Source organism: Eurosta solidaginis, chromosome 1, assembly GCF_040869045.1.
Source record: "Eurosta solidaginis isolate ZX-2024a chromosome 1, ASM4086904v1, whole genome shotgun sequence".
NCBI classification, from domain to species: Eukaryota; Metazoa; Arthropoda; class Insecta; order Diptera; family Tephritidae; genus Eurosta; species Eurosta solidaginis.
Window position 1 is genome coordinate 59,124,595 of NC_090319.1, and position 24,867 is coordinate 59,149,461.

The 24,867-nt window shown below is 38.0% G+C and overlaps 1 protein-coding gene across 17 annotated transcripts in view; it reads right to left on the reverse strand.

Moving 5' to 3' along the window:
• smash (smallish) overlaps window positions 1-24,867 on the reverse strand; it is a 483,421-nt gene that overhangs the window by 52,455 nt on the left and 406,099 nt on the right. For all 17 annotated transcript variants that reach the window (XM_067791824.1, XM_067791791.1, XM_067791784.1 and 14 more), the window contains 2 exons: window positions 4,335-4,477; window positions 3,782-3,935 (listed from right to left, as the gene is read on the reverse strand). In XM_067791824.1, coding sequence (XP_067647925.1) covers window positions 3,782-3,935; window positions 4,335-4,477 — 297 coding nt within the window. The remainder of the gene's footprint in view (window positions 1-3,781; window positions 3,936-4,334; window positions 4,478-24,867) is intronic.

Below are 24,867 nucleotides of genomic sequence, written 5' to 3' on the forward strand. Positions count from 1 at the left end.
TCACTACCCTCCGGAGAATTGTGCTAGTTTCGAACTAGCGCAAAACTATCTCATGAATAGACGGCACAAGTTCTAATTTTGCCTCTCGCAGTGCTTTCAACTTACATTTTTAACATTGTTATGTTTTACGAAATGCCAATGATCCCCTTTGGAAAGTAGATAATTTTGAAATAGTCGCTGCCTTTGAGTAATCAATTGGAGTTCATATAGATCAGATTTAAGCCTTGTTGGTAGAAGTGTGGTTACTAACTGTTCCGTTCTGCATCTGAGGAGGAGGTCATTAAACTTGTAGTGCGAAACTGGTGCTCTGTGTGACTATCCCCAATTTTCGCTGCGGGATTCTATCCTATCCCCGTCTACTCTATATGCCATATCTCCTTCTTATTCCTTTCTTAATCTTAGGTATTCGCTTTAGCTTCAGAAAATGCTCTTTCTTCCTATCTTTCCCAGTCACACTCACATTCTCAAACTAATTCGGAATTTCACTCCCACACCCAGCCCAACTCCCACTCAAGTTCCCACTAGCATTCTCATTCTCACTCCCACTCCACTGAAATTTGAGTTGCCTGGGGCCTACCCACTTTTCAAAAAAGGTTTATAGCCAGAAAAATACTGACTAATCACGAGAATTTACTGTGAAAACTTCGTCAAGATTGGCCGAGAATTTTGGACACCCATTGGACCCACATACACGTGCATCTTTTCTTCAAATATTTCCAATTTTCTCAATTCATGCAACGATTTTTCACGATGTAAAATCAAAATACATAAGAAATTACCTTTTTTGGTAAATTTATATAATTTTTTATATGAATAATATTGCGCAATATTTTCATATCTAGCATACGATATCTACTTATACATACATTTATTATGAAGGCTTGTCAATTGATTGATTGTGTGGCTAATAAAATTGTTTAGTACACTATTATTTAATAGAATTGTGCTATCAATAACAATATCGCTGAACATTTGCACTTCTGTCTAAATATAAATAGCATTAAAAAAACAACAAGAATTGAGACAAAAGTCATGCCACCGCAAACAAATAAAACGAAATTGAATCAATAGCATACAATCAATTATTGCGCATACAACGCAATACAGCGGCACCAATTTCATATAATTTAAATTTTTTTTCGCTATGCTTTATTTTGTTGTTGTAATTGTAATGTTCCCCAAAATTGTTTTCTTTACTTTATGTTATTGTTTCAAAGTCATGTCGAACATTTATGTCAACTCGTATCTTTGTGTGTTTTTTTGTTTTTTTTTTTGTTTTTTTGTTATAACATAAACAAGCTTGTTATATGTACATACTTAGGTACGATTGCTTAATTTTTGTTCTGATTGATCTTTTGTCGATCGCGCCAGCATGCTCGTCAATTGGTTTTGTGACCTTGCATATAACATAACATGTTTTGATGACAATAAAAATATTGGTTGGGTAACATCAGCGATATCATATCTAATAAAACTTTTGGTTCCATGCCCTCAAACATTTACGGGGCACTCTTAATTTGGGAATCCGATAAGAGATCGAAATTTGTGAACATTTTGCGACTCAGATGCATGATCTATGAAGGAGTCTTTTATGACTCTGATATGAAGAAAATTATGAGCCGCATGCCGAAAGCTTATATTTAGCAAAGCAACTTTGAAACAAATATTGAAATATATTACTGTGCAAATTTTTTCATTTGAAGAAAAATTAAAATACATAGAGAATTACTTATAGCCCCTCAAACATTTTTGGAGCCCTCATAATTTAAGAATCCAAAATATGTGAAAATTTTGAGCCTCAGAAATATGATTGATGATTAGGATTCCTTTATGACTCCGATATGATGCAAATTATGGGCCATATCCCAAAAGTATTCTTTTAACAAAGCAACTTCGGAACTAAAATTAAAATTTTATTAAAAAAAAAAATTGTTTGAATAAAATCATAGTTTATAATGTGTCTTGCTGTTCCCCATTTATATTAGCATGGACGCGTCTCTCTTATCATCTCCGTAATGATCAGCATTTTAACATTGTAAGTATTTCGTGCATTGTAGTCACAAAACTGCATCCGCGGTATGCTCTGTTGGGTATATTTAAATAAAGCTGACGTCGGTATGCCCTTCTTTTATGAGTTTCCTTGGAAGTTCCTGTTTCCTAACCGATATTGAGGATATGCTTCCCCATTTTTAATGTCATGCGTCCAAAATCCGCCCTGATCTGGCCAGTCCTAATCCCTAATATAAAGCATATAATTGACTCCGAAAAGAGTCATATATGAAGCAAATTATGAGCTGTTAATGAGCGTAAAGGAAGCTTGATTGGACTCCTATTTAGACTCACATAATGTATGAAAAAAGGCTCATATCACATCATGATCTCACACTGAGTATAAACAACCCTTTCGGGCTCTTTTTTAACTTGGAATGTTTGCTGGGAGCGCCCCTACACGCATTCGGAGTCATATAAGAGATAGAAAGAAGTCCTAAATTGGAACGTTTACGCTCTTTATGAGCTCATTTAGGACTGGGAAATGAACGTATTTCCCTTCTTAAGATGGTCGTCCGATATGATCCAAATTTCCTATGTATATCAGTTGAGTCGAAATATGAGTCATATTTGACACCTATTGGTATCTTAAATAGCTCATTTCCATTGGACTGCAAAAAGACTGTTTTATGACCATTTATGAGCCCTATACATACATATACATACTCTCGTTTTGGTTAATAAATTACAAATTTTCGGAATTGCAATTTTTTCATTGGGATTTTGAAAGGAAACCAGAATACAAGTCCTCGTCTTCAGATGACGAAAATACTACGTAACATTTCGTTATGGATGGGGCGTACCGATGAAGCAATTCCGCGATCACAGCAAATCAGAAAATGAGTGAAAAACTTACTTTGTTAAGATGCCGATGGTTTGAAATACATATGTACATAGATATCAATGTTATACAAATTATGTTGTTTAATTTTTGTTTGAATGAAAAAAAAATTTTAAAGAAAAAATATGTAAATTTCTCCCTAAGTTACTTTGTTAAATCACCACTCCTCGAATACGGATCATAATTTTCATCATTTAGGAATCATTTGGACATTTTCGAAGCACTCATAATTATGAGTCAGATAGGAGTCCAATATGTAAGAGAAGTATGGGTTTCAGAAATATATGCCAAGAGTGTAAAATTGAAAAATCAGCATCGGAGCAAAATTTCACATTTTTTCTTTGAAATTTTGTTATTTCAAATGAAAATTTAATTTAATTTATAGTTCTCCTGCAGCCGTATACAAGTGACAGTTTTTCACTTTATTTTTTGTTGGATTGCGACCATGTACCGGAACCCCTTTGGCATGTGAGGAGTTATCTGGTATGTCACCTCCTATACCTCCTAGCTGATAATGAAAACTCTGATATAAGGGATTCTCCCCTTACTATTTTTGATTCGGATCTGCATCCAAAATCCGCCCTAAACGGGCAAGCCCTAATCCCTAATTTATAGCACATAAATGACACCGAAAGGGGTCATATTAGAGGCAAATTCTGAGCTTATTGTGAGCGTATTAGGAGTCTTAGGGGACTCCATTTAAACTCATATAATGTATGAAATCAGGCTCATATCGGACGACCATGAAGGAACCAAGAAGGGAAATACATTCATTTTCAGTGTCAATCATATTTTTGCTGTCGCTACTTTTTATTGGCCTTTATCTAATATTTTATTCTGTTCGAGAAAAACGACAAATTATGTATATCGTCTAAAAAATTAATTACTCACCAGCACACTGTTGTTGTCATAATCCTCGGATTGGCTGCTTTTACCGCTGGCACTACTAGTGCCAATGCCAAGATCGCTTAAATCATTCGATTCGTCTTCGTTGTAAACGGCTAAGGTGGCTAATTTGGCACGACCGCGACCACCACGTTCGCCTCTGGGAATGTGTAAAGAAATAAAATAATAAAAAAACGATTACTATAAGGAAAATTTTTTGTTAAAATAGTGGTGGGTAATTTCGAATTTGATCTTCACGTATGAATATAGTACTTTTCACTAGCACCAAGGCCCGGCCTTTCAGTGCAAGTTTAAACTCCGGTTAAAATTTACTACAGTTTAGTCATGACACTTCGGCCGCTTAACCTAAGATTAGCAGTAAAATTTTATGCTATCGAACAAAGTGGCAATGTTATACTCTATTTTACTTAACTGGATTTAAACTTTCATTGAAAAACTGCGCCCTAATGCAATAAACGAAGTGACATTCGATACTCAAACCATCAAAACTAATACTACCTCTCATACTTTTTTTGATTAGTTTGCAATCTATGCTTACCTCTCTTCAATCATTTCAGAAAACGTTTTCGATTTTCTTCGTGTTCGATCGTGTTCTTCTAACTCAAGTTTTTTCACTTCAACAACTCGATCGATAATATGTTCGACACGTTTTCTACGCGACGATTTCCAATTATCCAAATTCTGTAAATGAAAGACAAAATGATGTAAAAAATGATGTAAAGAGAGAGACAAAATTAACAAGTTTCAAAATCGCTAATGCAAAACAGTTTTCAACATCCTAAGGGAAAAGTTATTAAGAACATTCTAGTGAACTGATTCGTTTGGTTTTGTAGATTTTCCGACAGCGTGGATAATTGATGTATATTGTACATGTACAGTTTCCGTTAAAACAAAAAAAAAAATAAATGTAAGGCGCGATAACCTCCGAAGAGATCTAAGGCCGAGCTTCTCTTCCAATTTGCGTCGTGCTCCTCTTGCTTTTCCCTACAAATTGGCCGGACGGGACCTACATGTTTTATGCCGACTCCGAACGGCATCTGCAAGGCAGATGAGTTTTCACTGAGAGCTTTTCATGGCAGACACTGCCGAGGGGCGACCCCGCTTAGAAAAATTTTCTTCAAATTGAAAAACCTTATTTCTAAAATTTTGATGTTGCTTTGCCCGAGGTGTGAACCCAGGGCATACGGTGTGGTAGGCGGAGCAAGCTACCATCACATCACGGTGGCCGCCATCAAATATGGTTTGAAGACAAACCGGTTTCGGCATTGCGCCATCATCAGTAAGAGAACGAAAAATGAAACTGATGATGCCGCAACGCCGAAACTCTTTTGTATCCAAGCCAAATTTGACCAGGGATGACGGAAAATCGTTCCAATACACACCATTCTAGATAATCTTGGAATTTTTTGGAAGACAATTTAGATGATTCAAATGCAAATGAGACAAGTTGTAAGAATAATTTCCGGTGGAGAACGAAGCGGACATTTGAGAAGTATTGTCGAAACTGAAATTTTGCGATTCCTGGTAAGTTAGATTCCTAGAACTTGGCGACAATTTTGAAGTCAGGAAGAAATTACAGGCCTGACAAATAATGTCCCCAGAACACCACCTACACAATGAGGCGAGAGTACTCCCCATTAGGAAGATAAATAAAATGCCGAACAAACATTTTCTGTTGAATACCCAGAAACCGGCCAGCAACTAACCCTGTCATCGAGTACCAAGTATCTGGGACTAACAATTGACTGCAAGTTGAATTGGAAAGTATGCATCAAAGAGCGGGTACGGAAGGCCTGCATTGCCTTCTATGCCTGGAAATCAATGTTTGGTAAGAAATGGGAACTCAAGCCAAGCATGGTACTTTGAACGTACGAGGCGGTGCTGCGACCGGTGCTTACCTATGGTTCCATAGTCTGGTGGGAAGCTCTAAGTAAGAGCTACAATCTCAGCAGCCTGCAAAAAGTCCAGCGGACTGCGTGCGTTGGTGCCATATGGGCTGGACGCACTTGCCCCACAGCTGCTTTAGACCCCATTTAGCACCTGCTTCCGATCGACTTGCATATACTTTGTACATCGTCACAAACCGCACTGAGACTCAGCGAGTCTGGGTGTTGAAGAATACTCAGCAAGGGCATAGTAGTACCCTAAAGAAACTTCCGGATGGTACATGTTGCACCGAGACAGACTACTACCCTCGCAAACAGAAGTTTGAGTACGGTTGTAATACCGCCATTCCAAGCAGGAACGAGTGGAAGAGAAACCCGGGCATAAGGGTCGACGACATCCAAATATACACTGACGGCTCCAAGATGGAATCGGGAGTGGGGGCCGGAGTCTTCTCTAAGTCCCTAGATTTGTCTGCATCATTCAGACTTCCATCGCACTGCAGCGTGTTTCAAAAATCCTCGAGATTTGGCAAGCCTGCAAATCAATGGAGGGCTTGAATGTAGCTGGTAAAGTTTGCATCCTTTCGGATAGCCAAGCAGCGATTAAAGCGCTTTCCTCGCCACACATTAACTCAAAATTAGTGTGGGCTTGTAAGCGACTCATGTCCCAGTTATCCACCAATCTAGAACTACGCGTTATCTGGCTCCCGGGTCATAGGGGGATAGAGGGTAACGAGAAAGCCGACGAGCTAGCACACAGGGGCTCATCGGAGATGCACGAGGAAATAACCAGTGTCGAAGTAGGCATACCCTTAGCAGTAGCCAAGGGGAATATCCAAAGCTTCTACTTGAAGAAAGCACAAACAAAGTGGAATAACATCACCACCTGTGCATTATCAAAATCCATTTGGCCAAACTATGATGGAAAGAGGACGAGAAGTCTTCTGAACAAATCCAGGGCTAACACACGCAAACTGATAGCAGCCTGCGTCGGTCATTGGGCAGTAGGTACGCATGCGCAAAAGATGGGCATTCCGTATAACGACTACTGCAGAAGCTGCAAAGATCCAAATATCAGGGAGACAGTAGAACACTTTATGTGTAAATGCCCGGCTCTAGCTAGAGCCCGGCTAAGGTTCCTTGGAACCCGGTTTCTAGAAGACCTCAGAGGGTTATCTGTGATAGCAATCCCGAATATTCTGAATTTTATCAACAACTCTGGCTGGTTGTAATACATTGACCGTAACATTCCGTAGGTTTTTAGACGAGTTACATGGCATCAAAGCGGCTTTAAATAGCTACTTGGGCGACCAGGGTTGCAGCCATTTCACCTACCTACCTACCCAGAAACCTGGACATCCGAATAGACATCTGATTGATGAGGCCACACCTCCCAGGGGCTTAAGGGGTCATCTCCGTAAGCATTATGATGAAATACGGCACCAGGAACACAGCCGTATGAAGCAAACAACAAAGCAGGTCCTCAGTGATATTCACAAACAGGCGTCGGACCTCTATGCGAGGAATTACCGGGCGAATCCAGTTATTAAAGAAAAATACCCAGAACTCGCAGAAGAGGAACGCACTCTCCCTAGGGAAACGCGCGTCACTCTAGCTCAACTAGCTCAACCTGCTACGACCTATACTGTAATTCTCGCTGTCTTTAATATAAATATAGTAATAATTAATGATATTGTAACGAATTTACTTGCAAATCCTCTCATTTGCAATCCTCTGCTAAGTTCGAATCACTAAACTGTTGAATAAATAACTCCAATTTGTAATAATGCAAAACGGCCTTTATTAGACTACTTTGAATAACACTTATACTTCACAACTGTTATCGTGTTTAAATCAAACTCTACTATTCAAAATAATACTGCTCTTGCTCGCTAGATAGCGTCTTAGTCGAAACTGCTTGACAACTCAAATCAAACTGAATTCCAGCGCCTCTACATCTACGGCCTTTTATACTCTCTGATATCAAAGTTCGCATCTTCTAGGCGCTTCCAGAATCTACTAGTCCATCAGCGCTCAAACTTCTCAGCTGTAGCTACAATTGCACAATTTTACAGTTCTTCTCATTGCATACTTATAGGAGTATCTCAGATATATGCTTGTGTTTGTGCATTGACTCTCCGCTGCTCGTATACGTACATGGTACATATATGTAGACGCAGTTATTGTTTCGTTTATGTAGATACATAATGATTGAATTATTGATGTGCATTCACGTCACTGCTTAGCATCGGCTTAGAGACGATAGCATCGCTCAGTGCTGCTAAAATTCGTTACAATATGAAAGTATTGACTTTGCACCCGCAGTTTTTTATATTCAATTGTTATATTAAGTTCACTTAAATATATTTCCATTTTTTATGGTTTTGTTCATTTATATACATATATATGACCATTTAATGCCATTAACTATTTTCCTATTGTTATTATTTTAGTAATATTTTATGAAAATTGTTAACTATTATAAGAAAATAATGAAAAAAAAAACAAACAAACTTTGATCTGGGTACTGTAACAGTTTAAACTCTTACCTATCCAGAATCAGCCCCGACATACAAAATATACGTCCCGCTTGCAATTTGTCCCAACATGACGCCCACCCCTCTCCCTATGGTCCACCCCTGTTCAAACTGCAAGTTTCTTTGGACTCCCAGTCGAGGATATTGATGACAATTTGTGATCGGACGTGCCTATTGGATGGGGCGAAGCTCTACTACAGCAACAACAAAAATTTTGATTTGGCAATCGGTTAAGAATATCTTCTGCTCTCCAAGTAGAGCCTTGCAACTCAAATCATAGTTCATAGCCCAATGACAATGCAAAGTGGTAGTAGGTAGGTAGGTAGGTAAGTATAAAGACTGCGACCCACGTCGCCCAAGTAGGTAATGAAAAACCGTTTTGATGCATAAAATTCGTCTGAACTCACTGAATGTTACATTGAATATCTAGTACAACCAGCCTGAGTGGTTTATAAAATCAAAAATATTTGGAGTTCCTATTTCAAATAATCCCAGATCTTTCAAAAAGGGGCTTTCGAAAAATCTTAGTCGGCGTTTTCTACCTAGAGCTGAACATATACCCAGAAAATGCGCACCAGTCTCTTTGGTAATTACGTCTTCTTCTGTAGCGGTCATTGCGCGGAGGACACATCTTTTTCGCATGCGTGCCTAAAACACACAAATACCAGTGAAGACAGATAAAAGCTTCTCGGTGTTGACCCAAGTTATATTCAGTAGATCCCTTTTACCTCTTTTATTGTAGTCGGGCCAAGTAGCTCTTAATATTGCAGAGCTCCTGCTTTTCTTCCAGTTTTGCTGAGCTTTGTTCAAGTATAAATTTTGAACTTCCCCTTGTTTCCGCTTAAGTGTATTAAGTGTAACCTGACCAACATTCCAATGTAGGGGAAAATCTGAATTGTGGCGAACATACTCGAGATATTTAGAAATTTCGAGAAAGATGGAATTGTGAAGTTCACGGCGCCTTGGCGAAGAGATAGAGACTTGAAAGTGAGAACATAACTCAGAACCTGGTTTCGGTGTAACATGTAGAAAAAAACTTCGGCTAGGTGGCGCTTGTATCGATATATTTGGAGAAATGTTCAAAAGGACTTTTGCCTATGTATATGTCGTGGAAGCCCAGCGATAGAGAAACTAACTGCTTCTCCTAAATTAAGTGAATTTTTGTTGTTTACTAATGATTTTCTTGGAGGAGAGCTGCTCTCAAATAGGCTATATCGATTGTCGTTGTAATTTTCAGTCTCTGTATTATCGGCTAAATCAACTAAGCTGAATTAAATATTTAGAGCTTTGGCATTGTAAAAATTGATCCCCCAGCGGGATAGGGGTCAAGAATATACCCGCGGTAGGTATACCAATCGTAAAATACCATAGCTAACCAATTTTTGAGTAGGGTGTTTTTGCTCGAAAGGGAGCAGAGTGGACGCTGTGTACCACCTGCGGGAACCTAAGCGTGGTCTTTAAAAACTGTACCGGGAAGCAGCAAATGCCAGTTGTGACCTGATAAATTGCATCGCATGATGATTTTAATCGCGGTGGTTGTGGTTTCAACCCTAAGAGTTCACTTATAGACTAGCTCTGAGTAGACAATACAGTTTTTCCTTGGGAGTGCAACCCAGGGGAATTCGGTCTCTTGCTCGTCTCTCTAAACCTCTATCATTGAAAAATGACCCTGAGGGGCAGACGAAAGTGTTGGTCACATCTCATAATTGTGACAATTGGAGAGACACGGTGCGTAAATGTAGTAACGGATGCCAATCATCAGCTAAAAACTATCGATAATTGTACGAGTGGGCCAGTGCTCATCTTGTCTTTTGAGATTTTTGCAGCTGCCTTAGGCTACGTTAAGAAAGGATGCCTGAAAGGATGCTTTCGCAGAACGGACGGCCACATCCAAGGATTTGACAGAAGATGTTGAAAAATCGGCTGAGTATGTTGGATGACAGCAGTGGGCGAACTGCTTTGCGAAGATATTGTTGAGGCAGGTGCGCGTTGCAATGCAGGTCATGAGTACAAAAGGTTGACCCTCAATTGTAGTTGAAAATGGGAATGATATTGGAGTGAAAATTGAAGCAAAAATTAAGCGCAAGAAGGTGCATAGCGTTAATCAAGGAAGTACCGTCCAAAGCAATATCGAGGCAATTTGTCGTCAACAATGTATCATACATTGTTGCAACGGCTGGGCAGAAGAGGCTGGTCATATTCCTAAATTGTGATAAACAAATACATATCTCATACTGATTGATTTAATCAGATATTGAGATAACAAAATCAATGAAAGAGGGATACTGAGACAAGCTCGGAAGTCGCGGTGGAGTTGCCGAGCCAATGGATGCCATTATCCATAAAATGGAACGGCAGGGTATAGATAGGCCCCCAACGTCACCAAGGCTGGTTGACTTGAACACCCAAATTCAGCCCATTGGTACCAACTTTGTTGGGCCGGTGATCAACGGATATTGATCAGTGTTTAAGTACACCATGGGGTTGGGTCTTCCAAGACAGATACGCACGTAACTTTTACACTCGCATGAAAAAATTGACTGAGTCATCTTCTCTCGTATCCCTTTATTAAGCTTATTTCCAATGTTTTCTACTTTTTACGTTTTCCCTTTTTTCAGCTTGTAATCACACGATTTGCAGCTACTGTTATCGCATTAGTTACGCGTGTGAAAATCCATGTATTGTTTGTTCGATTGGTCTATTGGCTCATTGAGCTTTTGGAATGCTGCCGCAACCCATTTGGTTAACGCAACTCACTTTTACATAGCATATTTAAGTTCAATCATACATGCATTTACATTTATTTACGTACATACATATTTACATAAGAGCATAAGTTTGTGCAATAATGTAACTGAGTTAATTGTTTGGATTTAGCAAACATGTGGGAATGGAAGTTGTTATCGGTAACAAAAAACAAAAACAAAAAAACAAAACATGATTACGACTGTTTAAGACAACTCTTACATTTTTATTAACCATCGATTGCATAAGTTCCACTGAAACTTTTTTATACTCAGTTGAGCAGAGCTCACAGAGTATATTAAGTTTGATTCGATAACGGTTGGTTGTACATATATAAAGGAATCGAGATAGATATAGACTTCCATATATCAAAATAATCAGGATCGAAAAAAAATTTGATTGAGCCATGTCCGTCCGTCCGTCCGTTAACACGATAACTTGAGTAAATTTTGAGTTATCTTGATGAAATTTGGTATGTAGGTTCCTGAGCACTCATCTAAGATCGCTATTTAAAATGTACGATATCGGACTATAACCACGCCCACTTTTTCGATATCGAAAATTTCGAAAAACCTAAAAAGTGCGATAATTCATTACAAAAGACAGATAAAGCGACGAAACTTGGTAGATGAGTTGAACTTATGACTCAGAATAGAAAATTAGTAAAATTTTGGACAATGGGCGTGGCACCGCCCACTTTTAAAAGAAGGTAATTTAAAACTTTTGCAAGCTGTAATTTGGCAGTCGTTGAAGATATCATGATGAAATTTGGCAGGATCGTTACTACTATTACTATATGCACGCTTAATAAAAATTAGCAAAATCGGAGAAGGACCACGCCCACTTTAAAAAAAAAATTTTTTTTAAAGTAAAATTTTAACAAAAAATGTAATATCTTTACAGTATATAAGTAAATTATGTCAACATTCAACTCCAGTAATGATATGGTGCAACCAAATACAAATATAAAAGAAAATTTCAAAATGGGCGTGGCTCCGCCCTTTTTCATTTAATTTGTCTAGGATACTTTTAACGCCATAAGTCGAACAAAAATTAACCAATCCTTTTGAAATTTGGTAGGGCATAGATTTTATGCCGTTAACTGTTTTCTGTGAAAATGGGCGAAATCGGTTGATGCCACGCCCAGTTTTTATACACAGTCGTCCGTGTGTCCTTCCGCATGGCCGTTAACACGATAACTTGAGCAAAAATCGACATATCTTTAATGAACTTAGTTCACGTGCTTACTTGAACTCACTTTATCTTGGTATGAAAAATGAACGAAATCCGGTTATGACCACGCCCACTTTTTCGATATCGAAAATTACAAAAAATGAAAAAAATGCCATAATTCTATACCAAATACGAAAAAAGGGATGAAACATGGTGATTGGATTGGTTTTTTGACGCAAAATATAACTTTAGATAAAACTTTATAAAATGGTTGTGACACCTACCATATTAAGTAGAAGAAAATGAAAAGTTCTGTAGGGCGAAATAAAAAACCCTTAAAATCTTGGCATTTATTACATATATAAATAAATTAGCGGTATCCAACAGATGATGTTCTGGGTCACCCTGGTCCACATTTTGGTCGATATCTGGAAAACGCCTTCACATATACAACTACCACCACTCCCTTTTAAAACTCCCATTAACACCTTTAATTTGATACCCATATCGTACAAACTCATTCTAAAGTCACCCCTGGTCCACCTTTATTGCGATTCCTCGAAAAGGCGTCCACCTATAGAACTAAGGCCCACTCCCTTTTAAAATACTCATTAACACCTTTCTTTTGATACCCATATTGTACAAACAAATTCTGGGTCACCCCTGCTCCACCTTTACGGCTATATCTCGAAAATACGACCAACTATACAACAACCACCACTCCCTTTTAAAACCCTCATTAATACCTTTAATTTGATACCCATATTGTACAAACACATTCTAGAGTCACCCCTGGTCCATCTTTATGGCGATATTTCGAAACGGCGTCCACCTATAGAACTAAGGCGCACTCCTTTTTAAAATACTCATTAACCCCTTTCGTTTGATGCCCATATTGTACAAACAAATTCTAGGGTCACCCCTGGTCCACCTTTATGGCGATATCTCGAAATGGCGTCCACCTATGGAACTAAGGATTACTCCCTTTTAAAATACTCATTAACACCTTTCATTTGATACCCATATCGTACAAACGCATTCTAGAGTCACCCCTGGTCCACCTTTATGGCGATATCTCGAGAAGGCCACCACCTATACAACAACCACCACTCCCTTTTAAAACCCTCATTAATACCTTTAATTTGATACCCATATCGTACAAACACATTTTAGAGTCACCGCTGGTCCACCTTTATGGCGATATTTCGAAACGGCATCCACCTATAGAACTAAAGCCCACTCCCTTTTAAAATACTCATTAACACCATTCGTTTGATGTCCATATTGTACAAACAAATTCTAGGGTCACCCCTGGTCCACCTTTGTGGCGATATCTCGAAACGGCGTCCACCTATGGAACTAAGGATTACTCCCTTTTAAAATACTCATTAACACCTTTCATTTGGTACCCATATCGTACAAACGCATTCTAGAGTCAACCCTGATCCACCTTTATGGCAATATCCCTAAATGGCGTCCATCCATAGAACTATGGCCCACTCCCTCATAAAATACTCTTTAATGCCTTTCATTTGATACACATGTCATACAAACACATTCCAGGGTTTCCCTCGGTTCATTTTCCTACATGGTTATTTTCCCTTATGTTGTCACCATAGCTCTCAACTGAGTATGTAATGTTCGGTTACACCCGAACTTAACCTTCCTTACTTGTTTTGTTATAACATGGCCATACTCTAAACAATTATTGCTATGCTGTACTTAACTTTTGTACTTTTACATTAATTTTGTTTATTTATGTTATGCTCAATAGTTACACTTTCAATAAGAGAAAGCTTTGAAGTGCATATGTGTGATTCTTATAGGAAATTTAACGCTCTTTGCAATGGAACAAACCGCAGTTTTCTATCTTTCTTAGTTTTTTCACAAATCGCATTTAAAGCCAAATCGGACCACAGATACGATTTTGTGAAATATTTCGATCTATGCGCCACCTATCGGAGAAGATTTTTTTTTTTATTATCATTGCATTTTCATCGCGTTCTGAACTATATTTCAAGTTTCAAGCTTGTAGCTTATCGGGAACTTACTTAAATTTTAATTACAAAATTCGTTCACAACGGCCGGGCGCTACACAGAGTCAAGCTAAACAGAAATTTTAAACGCGTTTTTCTTGAAAACTAGTTTTCGCACAATAGGTCACTTTCATGATTCCAGGTCACATATGTAATTATTTTTCACTTATTCATATCCATCGAGCAGGAAAGCCGTGGAAAAAAGCGCAGGGTTGCAAAATTTCTAAGATCATATGCTCAATTTGTTTATATCTCTAAAGAGAGAAGACCCAAGGCTCACGATGCTTAACATTATCTAAGTGATGATAAGGGTTTTTTTTACCCGCAAATGTACATGTATATGGGGTATTCCATCCCATTTCGACCAATTTTGAACCCGACCCCTTTAGAATTGGCTGAAAGTTTTTCTTCTTTTTCTAGCTTACGAAAGACGTTTTTCAGAATTTTTTCAAATTTTTTCATCCAACTCAAAAAAAGTTATGAATTTAAAAAAAAACACCGTTTTTGTTTTTAAAATGCTATAAATTTTTAAAAAATTGACCGTTTGGGATCTTTTTTCTTTTAAATTTGTTTTTAAATGTATTTTTCGGAAAAAATTCAAACAAATTTTTAAAAGTTTTTTTTTGTAATTTTTCAGTTTTTCGAGATTTTTCGAATTTCGCCATGTTTTTTTTGCTCATAAAAAACTTCAATCAATTCTGCAATCATCCCCACTAATCCCGGAGTGGGCCGATATTTTTTTAATTGAAAAAAAAAACTTTAAACATTTTTTTGTATTTTTTCCGAAAAGTACATTTAAGAACAAATTTTAACCATTCAAGGTTCGAATCGAGCGCAAGGCCAGAACAATAATTTTTTTTTCCTAATGATAATTATTGTTATTTTTTAATTTTTATAAATTTGAAAAATTGTATTTTGTTTTTTGGAATAGTAAGTAGAAAATTTTTCAGACAACCTGCCATAGCTGCGCAGGTTTTCTGAAAAATTTTCTACTTACTATTCCAAAAAACAAAATAAAATTTTTCAAATTTAGAAAAATTATAAAATAACAATAATTATCATTAGGAAAAAAAAATTATTGTTCTGGCCTTGAGGTCGATTCGAACCTTGAATGATTTATCAATAGGCCGATAAAAACAAAAACAATTGTGAACAAATTAAAAAAAAAGAAAGATCCCAAACGGTCAATTTTTGAAAAAGTTATAGCATTTTGAAAACAAAAACGGTGTTTTTTTAAAAATTCATAACTTTTTTTGAGTTGGATGAAAAAATTTGAAAAAATTCTGAAAAACGTCTTTCGTAAGCTAGAAAAAGAAGAAAAACTTTCAGCCAATTCTAAAGGGGTCGGGTTCAAAATTGGTCGAAATGGGATGGAATACCCATATGCATGTATATAAACACGGCTAATATATGACACTGCTGCTGAACAACAATAACAATTTTTTTCGGCACAACGTAAAAAGCTAATGGGGCTGTCCTAGGAGACACAACCGTAAAACGACAAAGGCTATAGCAAGTGAACTCAATTTTAATGATTATGACAAAATTTTTGCAGGCCATGAAAGTAAATAAAAATAAATGTACGGCGCGATAACCGCCAAAGAGATTTTAGGCCCAGCTTCTCTTCCAATTTGCGTCGTGCTCCTTTTGATTTTCCCTACAAATTGGGCGGACGGGACCTACATGTTTTATGCCGACTCCTAACGGCATCTGCAAGGCAGATGAGTTTTCACTGAGAGCTTTTCATGGCAGAAATACACCCGGAGCGCTTGCCAAACACTGTCGAGGGGCGACCCCGCTTAGAAAAATTTTCTTCTAATTGTAAAACTTTATTTCTAAAATTTTGATCTTGCTTTGCCCGGGGTGTGAACCCAGGGCATACGGTGTGGTGGGTGGAGCATGCTACTATCACACCACGGTGGCCACCATGAAAACAAATATTTGAGAAAATTCACTGAATCATAAACCGCATACCAAAAAGAGTTATAAAATACAGACATTTCTTGTTTTATAAGCAGCGTAAAGGTATGTCGTAACCAGAGTTCGAGTGGATACTTAATTTATTACTACTACTTTATACTAACGTGAATGTTTCACTGTCATACTTTTAGCTTTTGTTATGGGAAATTTGTATTCGACGCGTTCGCTACAAATATTTAGCAAACAAATTACATAATTGTGCCAAATGAAGTGAGCGAAATGCAGATAAATGATTTTGACTGTTTGAAACAAAAAATACTTAATGGCCATGTTTGTATGCTAATGTTGGTGGCTCGATGGATGTGAACCCAACCCAGCTCGCCTTGCTTTGAAACCTTGTTTTTTTGTTACAGGGCTGAAAAATGCCTAATGCACCATAATTGCTGCCGTCGCAGCAACCGTGTGTCCGTAGACGAACCGTTGCCCACCGCGGTACCACTTTAGCATTACTTCAGGGTGGTGTTCCATATTTTTAAAGAGCCTACTGTTGTCCCTGCGTCCAGGTTCCTGCTATTTGCTCTGAGTGTCGATTTAATCACTGCTGCCCAGCATTCCTTCCTGCTGCACATTTGTGACATTAAATTTCTCGTGGTGGGTTCCTCCCCAAAAACTCTCGTGACAACGGGGGAGTGGAACATGACGTGTTCTGCGGTTTCTAACTCCATGGTACACCTTGGGCAAAGATGATCTTCCTCTTTCCTATGCTTCCATAAATACTCTTTGAAACCGCGATGTCTACCCAGTATTTGAGTTCAGTTCGCCGTGCTTCCACTCATTCCATTGAGCTATTTCCCAAAACAACACGAAGGTCCAACGCCCTTTACTCGAGCCTCCCACCGTTCTTGCCACTTAGCTATTGTTAGTGTCCTTGCTCTATTCTTGGCGTCTTCAGATGGTCGCTCGATATTTGTGTTTATACCGATCGGCCATTTCGCTTGCGAGCAAGTCCACTAGGCTTTTCCGGGTTAGGACCAGGATCGCGTCGTCGGACACCGTCCGATAAACACTTGCTGTTCTTATAGCTGCAAGTCGATATGCTGCTAATATATCTTTTTGATGGGTCCGTTTAGATCCATACCACACTGGTGCGGCGTATAATATTATCGAGCTGGTTACTGTAGACAATAGCTGACGGGTAGCTTCGCTCGGACCAGCAATGTTAGGCATTATTCGCATAAGTGCTCTACTTTGGTAATTTTCTCTCCCGTCGCTATGAAGTGCTCTTTTAAAGTTAACTTATGTGCATAAGTAGTATCGTTTTCTTGGGATTTTTGTTTTCTTTTAAGGAATAATGTCGGTCTAACAACATCTTGAATTGCCCTTATGATACAAAGCCTTCATGGAAATAATAGTACTTCGACTGAGTTCTGCAATACTTCCTGAGTTTCAACTGACTCTATTTTAGTTTTGAGTAAGAGAAATTGGCTGCCTATTACAATAAAAGTCATGACTTTGGCCGATCTATAAAATTCTCAGTAACATGTGCTTATCCACATATGAGTTTTGAGAGAACCTAGAGAGGTCAAATTTCAGGAACTTCGCATTGATCGAGACCACCGTGCATACCACAACTAATTGGAATGTTTTGTTGTAGCGATAAAGAAACTCCCCGAAGACTTTGGCGAGTGTGATCGATGTTGATTGTCCTTTGTCGTATATAGATCCAGTATGTTCCGGTAACAAGCACCATTAAGGTACTAGCCCGACCATCTCGGCAACGATTTATTAAATTTTTTTTACAAATTGGCGGGAAGGGACCTACTTGTGTTATGCGGTCTCCGGACGGCATCTTCAAGGCAGATGACTTTTCACTGAGCAGCTTTTCATGGCAGAAATACACTCTGAGTGCTTGCCAAACACTGCCGAGGGGCGACCCCGCTTAGAAAAATTTTCTTCTAATTAAAAAAACTAGTTTCTAAAATTTTGATGTTGCTTTGCCCTAGACGTGAACCCAGGATCGGCGGTGTGGTAGACGGAGCACGCTACCATCACACCATGGCTGCCGCTTCTTTTTACTTTTCGAAAATTTAAGAAAAAACTTACATGAATTTTGTAACTGAAAACCTACAAACCAAACTCAAAAACGTTTTCGAAAAAATTCGAGAATTTGTGAAAATTTAACGTAAAATTTCGAACTTGTGCAAGAAAATCTGAAGCGACTTTTGGAAGAAAATTGCAACATATCGGTGCGGTCTTATACACTGAAAAAATGGCGCTAGTAAAATCAACAAATCGGTTCTGTTGTTCTTGACTTAACGTAGATTCGGTGAAATTGATCGAATTATGGTTAATTCGACCGAGTTCTTTGTCAAGCGAACAAATTAGTTTAGTCATTTCAACAGAAGAGAAATTGTCGCTCTAAAGTTAACAAAATTCTGTAAACTTGACAGATTCCTAATAAATCTAACTGATTTTTTTGTTAACGCAACTGATCTCACTGGTAATTTCAACAGCGATCAACAGTCAATACATGAGCAAATTTCAAAGACAATTTTACGATCACTGCGCTCTCTACTTTGTACTTATGTATGCAGTGTACTATATATATGCACATTAACCTGGGTCGATTTGTATGGACGAAAGTTAACCGATATCGCGCCATCGATTTTTCGATAAGATTTGGGCTCAGGAAAAAAAGTTCCACTACGCATACCAAAAAAAAATAATTTTCGAGCCTGCAAAAAAAAATGACGAAAGTGTAAATTTTTCGACCAAAACACTCCCCAAAACCCAAAAACATAAAAATTTTAGAAATAAGGTTTTTCAATTAGAAGAAAATTTTCCTAAGCGGGGTCGCCCTTCGGCACTGTTCGGCAAGCACTCCGAGTGTATTTCTGCCATGATCTCAGTGAAAACTCATCTGCCTTGCAAATGCCGCAACATAGGTACTTTTGTACAAAGCTGTCGCAACTTGTTCATTTGACTACTAAAACGGTCAATTACGAATCAACGATTTGTGCGCAGTTGATTCAACATCCTGTTGCGATGGATAAAAATTGACAAACATTTCGGTTGAATTGACCCGTATTTCTGTTGATTTTACCAGTCTTTTTCTTTCAGTGTAGAGACCTATAACTTGTTCCTTGACTTAAATTTATTGGCCTACAACACTGCATTATCAAAAGAATTGAGAAAACTCTGAAAAAGTTCGAAAAATGCGTAGATTTTTTTCGAATTTTCGAAAACGTTTTTGAGATAGATTTGATGATGTCATTTACAAAATTTATGCACGTTTTTTTTCAATTTTTGAAAATGAAAAACGGTAGACGAAATTTGATAGAAACAGCCACTGCTGCTTTCATGCGCGCTACTGTATATAAAATTGGAACTAGTACAACTACAAATACGACTTCGGGTAATAAATGATATTTACGAGTTTTTGATACCTGAATTGAATATTTTATTCTGCACCAACAACATGCAAAACACACACTCGCTCACTCACAATTGCAATTCAAAGCATTTAGCACAAAAGCGCCAGTGTTGAGTGTTATGTAATATTGTTGTTGTTTTTGCTGCGCTGCTGTTATTTAAGTGAGTTGACCAAATTTCGATAGCGATAACAGTAGTTGCTGTGTGTTTTTATGCCAATGTTTAATGTGACAAATTCCAATGAAACAAAAACCAAAAAAAAAAAGAGAAACTTAACTCAGTTTAACAAATTGCCGCCTTTTATCGCCATTTTTGTGCGTATTTTTTTCCTATTTTCAAAAATTTGTCACGACTTGGTTTTTATGATTGAAAGTTGGTACTACGTTTTTTATTTAACGTGTGTCGGCTGCCTTTCAATTCAATTCTATTATTTACGTTATTTATCGTAATTTTGCCACAACAAACAAATAGTTACGAGTATTCGAGTTTAGCAAAAGCAAAAACAACAAGTAAGTACGGGACTGTCTGTGCAGAAGATCTAATACCTTTCATGAATGGAGCTGAGCAAAAATGTGTTGAAATTTCAAAAATTCATAAAATTTGAACAATCAGTTTATGGGATATAAATTATATATATACTCTTAACAACAACAATGTATGCCTTATATTGAATTATCCAATGGAGTTTCAATCTTCTAGCTGTTCAAATGACCAAGAGCCTTGTTGAGCCCCACTAACATGGCTTCGTCGCTCAACGCTCAACTGTTACTAATCTCTTTCATCACGTTCTCTGATTTCTGTATCTCGGCCTTCAAGGTCTCAGGTTGATATCATATATACCGACTTCTCAAGGGTGTTCGATAAAGTCTCTCATCAGATCTTAATTCATAAACTTGGCTTCCACTCAGTTTTTTATGTTGGTTGAAATCTTATTTGACGAATAGACTCCTGTGTGGCAAAATCGAAAGCTGTAAGTCTCGTCCGTTTGTCGCCACATCAGGGGTTTCTCAAAGAAGTATTCTTGGCCCTCTCCTGTTTGTACGTTTAATGTACCTACATAGTAGATGCCTTCGCTCCTTTTCACCTTTTTATTTGCGTGCTTGTAGAGCCAATTATTTCCAATTCAATCCCATCCGTGCTCTGTCGGAACTTAATAAGCACTCTAAGAGTCAAAATATTGATTTCTCCATGTCGAGAAATGCTTTCAAGTCATTCATTCATTTAACTACTTTATGAAATTTTCATATTTCCTTTTTAATTTAATTTTACTTCCTAAGCAGTTTTTTTTAAGTTTTTTGTTCTAAGTACTTAGTCTTAATATATTTGTACCTAGTCTGTAAGATTATTGATCACAGACCGAATAAACTAAACTAAATGACTAAAAAAACCCTCTTTTTGAAATATCGGTTGTATGGAGAATATATGCTTTAGTGGTCCGATCCGATCGGTTCTAAGAAATGATCAATCGGACTACTAAATATATCAGTTCAGCAAATTTCATCAAGATATCTCAAAAATTGAGGGACTTATTTGCGCTCAAACAGACAGACAAACGGACATGGCTAAATCAACTCTCAATCAACTCTAAATCAACTCAATCTCTTCTCCTTTAAGAACTTACAATTTAGAGATTCGTGTCAAACTTAATATATCATTCCACTTTCATGAATGGTATAAAAAGCAAACATTTAAAAGAAATAGAGTTCCCCAAATGCATTACTGCGCGTAATAACACAATATTAGTCGATATTAGCAAACATTACACAAAACGTTTTTCATCAGCTAATGCGAGTTTTGTTGGTAAATTTTAAATTATGCACACCCAAAAAAATTGGATCGTAAACACCGCAATTCGTGAGCATTAAAATCAATGGGTTACAGCGCGCAAAGTTATTAATTTTCCTTAAGTTCATATGAAGGTATTATTATGTTTATTTTTTTATTAACTTTGTGGAAATTGATTTCAAAAAATTATAGCAGAAAAGTATGCCTTTTGAAATGAATACAACCTGAAAACAAACGCCATAAAATATACGTAAGGCAAACAAATACAACATTTTTCGTACCTTATATGCCTATTTCTCGCTTCCCATGCAAATACATGCAATCTACTCTCAGCACACGATGCAGCATCAAAAATCTTATGTGTCGAACCTATTAGGAAGCATAAGCAACTATTGCTGCGTTCCAATGAAGCGCGATCCAGATACGGATATGAATTTAACATGCAAATGCTACAACAATGTGATCCATATCGATCAATTTGTTGTTGCATTTGCATGTTAAATTTTTATCGATATCTGGAACACTGTTCATTGAACGCCACGTTCCAATTGACAGTGATCCAGATCCCCATAGAAATTTACAATCATATGCAACAACACTTTGATACTGATATCCATCTGAATCAATTTCGGATGAACAGGGTGGGTCTGTTGATTTGGTTTTTAGTGGAAAGTTTTTTGACACATGCACTACGGCATCTGATATTTAACGAATTATTTCTACTCGACAACCCATACATTTTTACTTACAGTCTGAAAACAAATTATTAAGGCCATAAAGTAATTACATTATATTAATTTTAAATCATAACAGATTGTTTAGGCCACCAGCCTAAATATTTCGGACCACCCTAACACGCACATTAGTTATTTATTTATTATTATTACCGGTAACGGCTAACACCAGCCGAAAGCTAACCTTGAAGGGGAAAACCTCAACGAAAGTTAGCTATCGGCAGGTGCCGCGGACTTGTTCGCGGTTTTGATCCTTCTTTCTATTTTGGAACGTCAACGAGCCAGCAGCCAGCCCCAGGTGAGTTTCCTAACTTTTTTTTCGAGTGTACATCGTAAAATTTAAACTGTGTTCTAAATTGTGAACTGCCAAGTGAACTTATTTCGTATAATTAAACTTCTTGCCATTGTCACTTAAATTTTAATTTTTAACTTGCTATTTGCAATTAATCACTGGCATACATTTGAACGTGTTAAGTGCATTTGGTAATTCGATTAATTTCTTCCTAACTGCACTACGGCATATTCACTCGGAATTGCTATTTATATTGTGAAATTAATTAAACTTCCTGACGTCCAGGAAGTTTGTGAGTGCTTCACTTGTATAAACCATTATTGTAAAATATTTATCGTTTATAAATAAATTGTAACTAATCGGTAATAATTCTTCTCTTTTCTATTTCTTTTATTTGCGTGCGATCGCGCCCCACGACACGGGTGCCACATTCCCCCCGCAATCATTTGGTCATTCGAGCCGTCAGGCGAAATCTGGTGCGACTCTGCTTTAAAGGACGTTTTAGTTTTTGGATGGGTTCTATTGGCGAATCTTATAACGTAGGAGATTACCCGCAATGCCCTTGATAGATCGGAAAACCGATCAAGAATATCCTCGCTATTGTTGATGTTCGTTGCTACATGCACTTGCACTCGTTTTTCTTCGATGTTTGTGTGGTACTCCTGTTCGCCCTGAGATGGCCATTTCGCTTTGCCTTCTTGCAGCCAAGAAGGTCCCTGCCACCACAAAGAGTTGTCGACTAGGTCCGTGGCTGGAAGTCCTCTGCTGGCTAAGTCCGCTGGATTTGATGCGGACTCGACATGATGCCATGCTTTCGTTCCTACCTTCTCCACGATTTTTGTCACCCTGTGAGCTACAAATGTTGACCAGGAACACGGGGGTTTCCGAATCCATGCTAGGACGATGGTCGAGTCTGTCCATAGGTGAATGTTAAATGTGCCTAAGTGCAGGTTCTCCATCACATTTTCCAAAGTCTCAGCCAGCAAGACAGCACCGCATAACTCCAATCTTGGTAGTGAAACTGTTTTTACTGGTGCCACCCTTGTTTTTGCCATGAGTAGGCTAACGTAGATCCTATCGTGGATCTTAGCTCGCGCGTAAACCGTAGCCGCGTAGGCTTTTTCGGACGCGTCACAGAAGCCGTGAATTTCGATATCGTTGGTTGGTGTGAAGTGCACCCACCGAGGTACTCCTGCATAAAAGTTTTCCACCGATCTAAAGTGATTGCGGATACCGGTTCATCCCAATCCGTCCCCTCCAGCCAAATGTTCTGCATTAATATCTTAGCTACGATGATAACTGGAGCAAGCCAGCCTAACGGGTCGAAGAGTTTGGCGATGGCAGATAGGATCGCCCTCTTTGTTAAGATGTCCTGGTTTTCGATTGGTTTCGCTGTGAAATAAAAGTAGTCGGAATGCGCGTTCCAAAGGATCCCTAGGGTTTTTACCACAGATAAACTATATTGAATATTTTGAAAAATACTAGAACCACAATATAATGTGCAATTGCTTTGTGCAAAAGCTCCTGACAGAATTAAAATTTTCAATACCAGCCTAGCAACGATAGTTATTTAGTTTCAAACGCTTCTTTGGGCAACTCTCCCGACATTTTTGGGCGTGTTGAAACTGCCGAACCTTTTGTTAAGATTTTTTAAAGTGCAAAATCCTATACAATTTTTATGGAAAATATGTCGCATTTGTGGCATGGTTTAAAGAAATTATAATATGTACTTGTTATTAGTTTGATAATTTGTTTTAACTTTTTAACTGAAATTTTATGGAACGTTACTCGAAAAAAAGTGTGAAAATAACAGGCACCCTAGTATGCATATAGATTAGTTGAGTGCTCTTATAGTACTGATCCGGATCGTTCCATCGAGACTTGATCATGATCCACAGATATATTGTTCATTGGAACGCCTTATATGTTTTGAACTCGCTCCACTGACTAAACAATCAATCTTGAAACGACTTGAACTACTTCTTAAGAATTCGTTGAGTGTGAGTTGAACAATACCTAAAATTCCTCTCCGACAAATAAGAGCCATGCTTCAGCCAGAGTTATTTTTGTGGCTTCCCGGCATAACTTAAAAAGTCACTTACAGCTGTTTTCGAGAATACCAGCCTTAAAGTTTTTCAAATATACTAGATCGTGCAATCGTTTGATTGCATTGATATTTTCTGGAAATATCGAATCGCGCACTAACTCAATTTCGAGAAAAAGTGACTTTTTCGGCTATACCGGGAAGCCACAGATTTAATGAAGATTTTATTGAAATACGTCTCTATTGTTGGCGGCCACCGTGGTGTGATGGTAGCGTGCTCCGCCTATCACACCGTATTATTATTTTAGAAATAAGATTTTTCAATTAGAAGAAAATTTTTCTAAGCGGGGTCGCCCCTCGGCAGTGTCTGGCAAGCGCTCCGATTGTATTTCTGCCATGAAAAGCTCTCAGTGAAAACTCATCTGCCTTGCAGATGCCGTTCGGAGTCGGCATAAAACATGTAGGTCCCGTCCGGCCAATTTGTAGG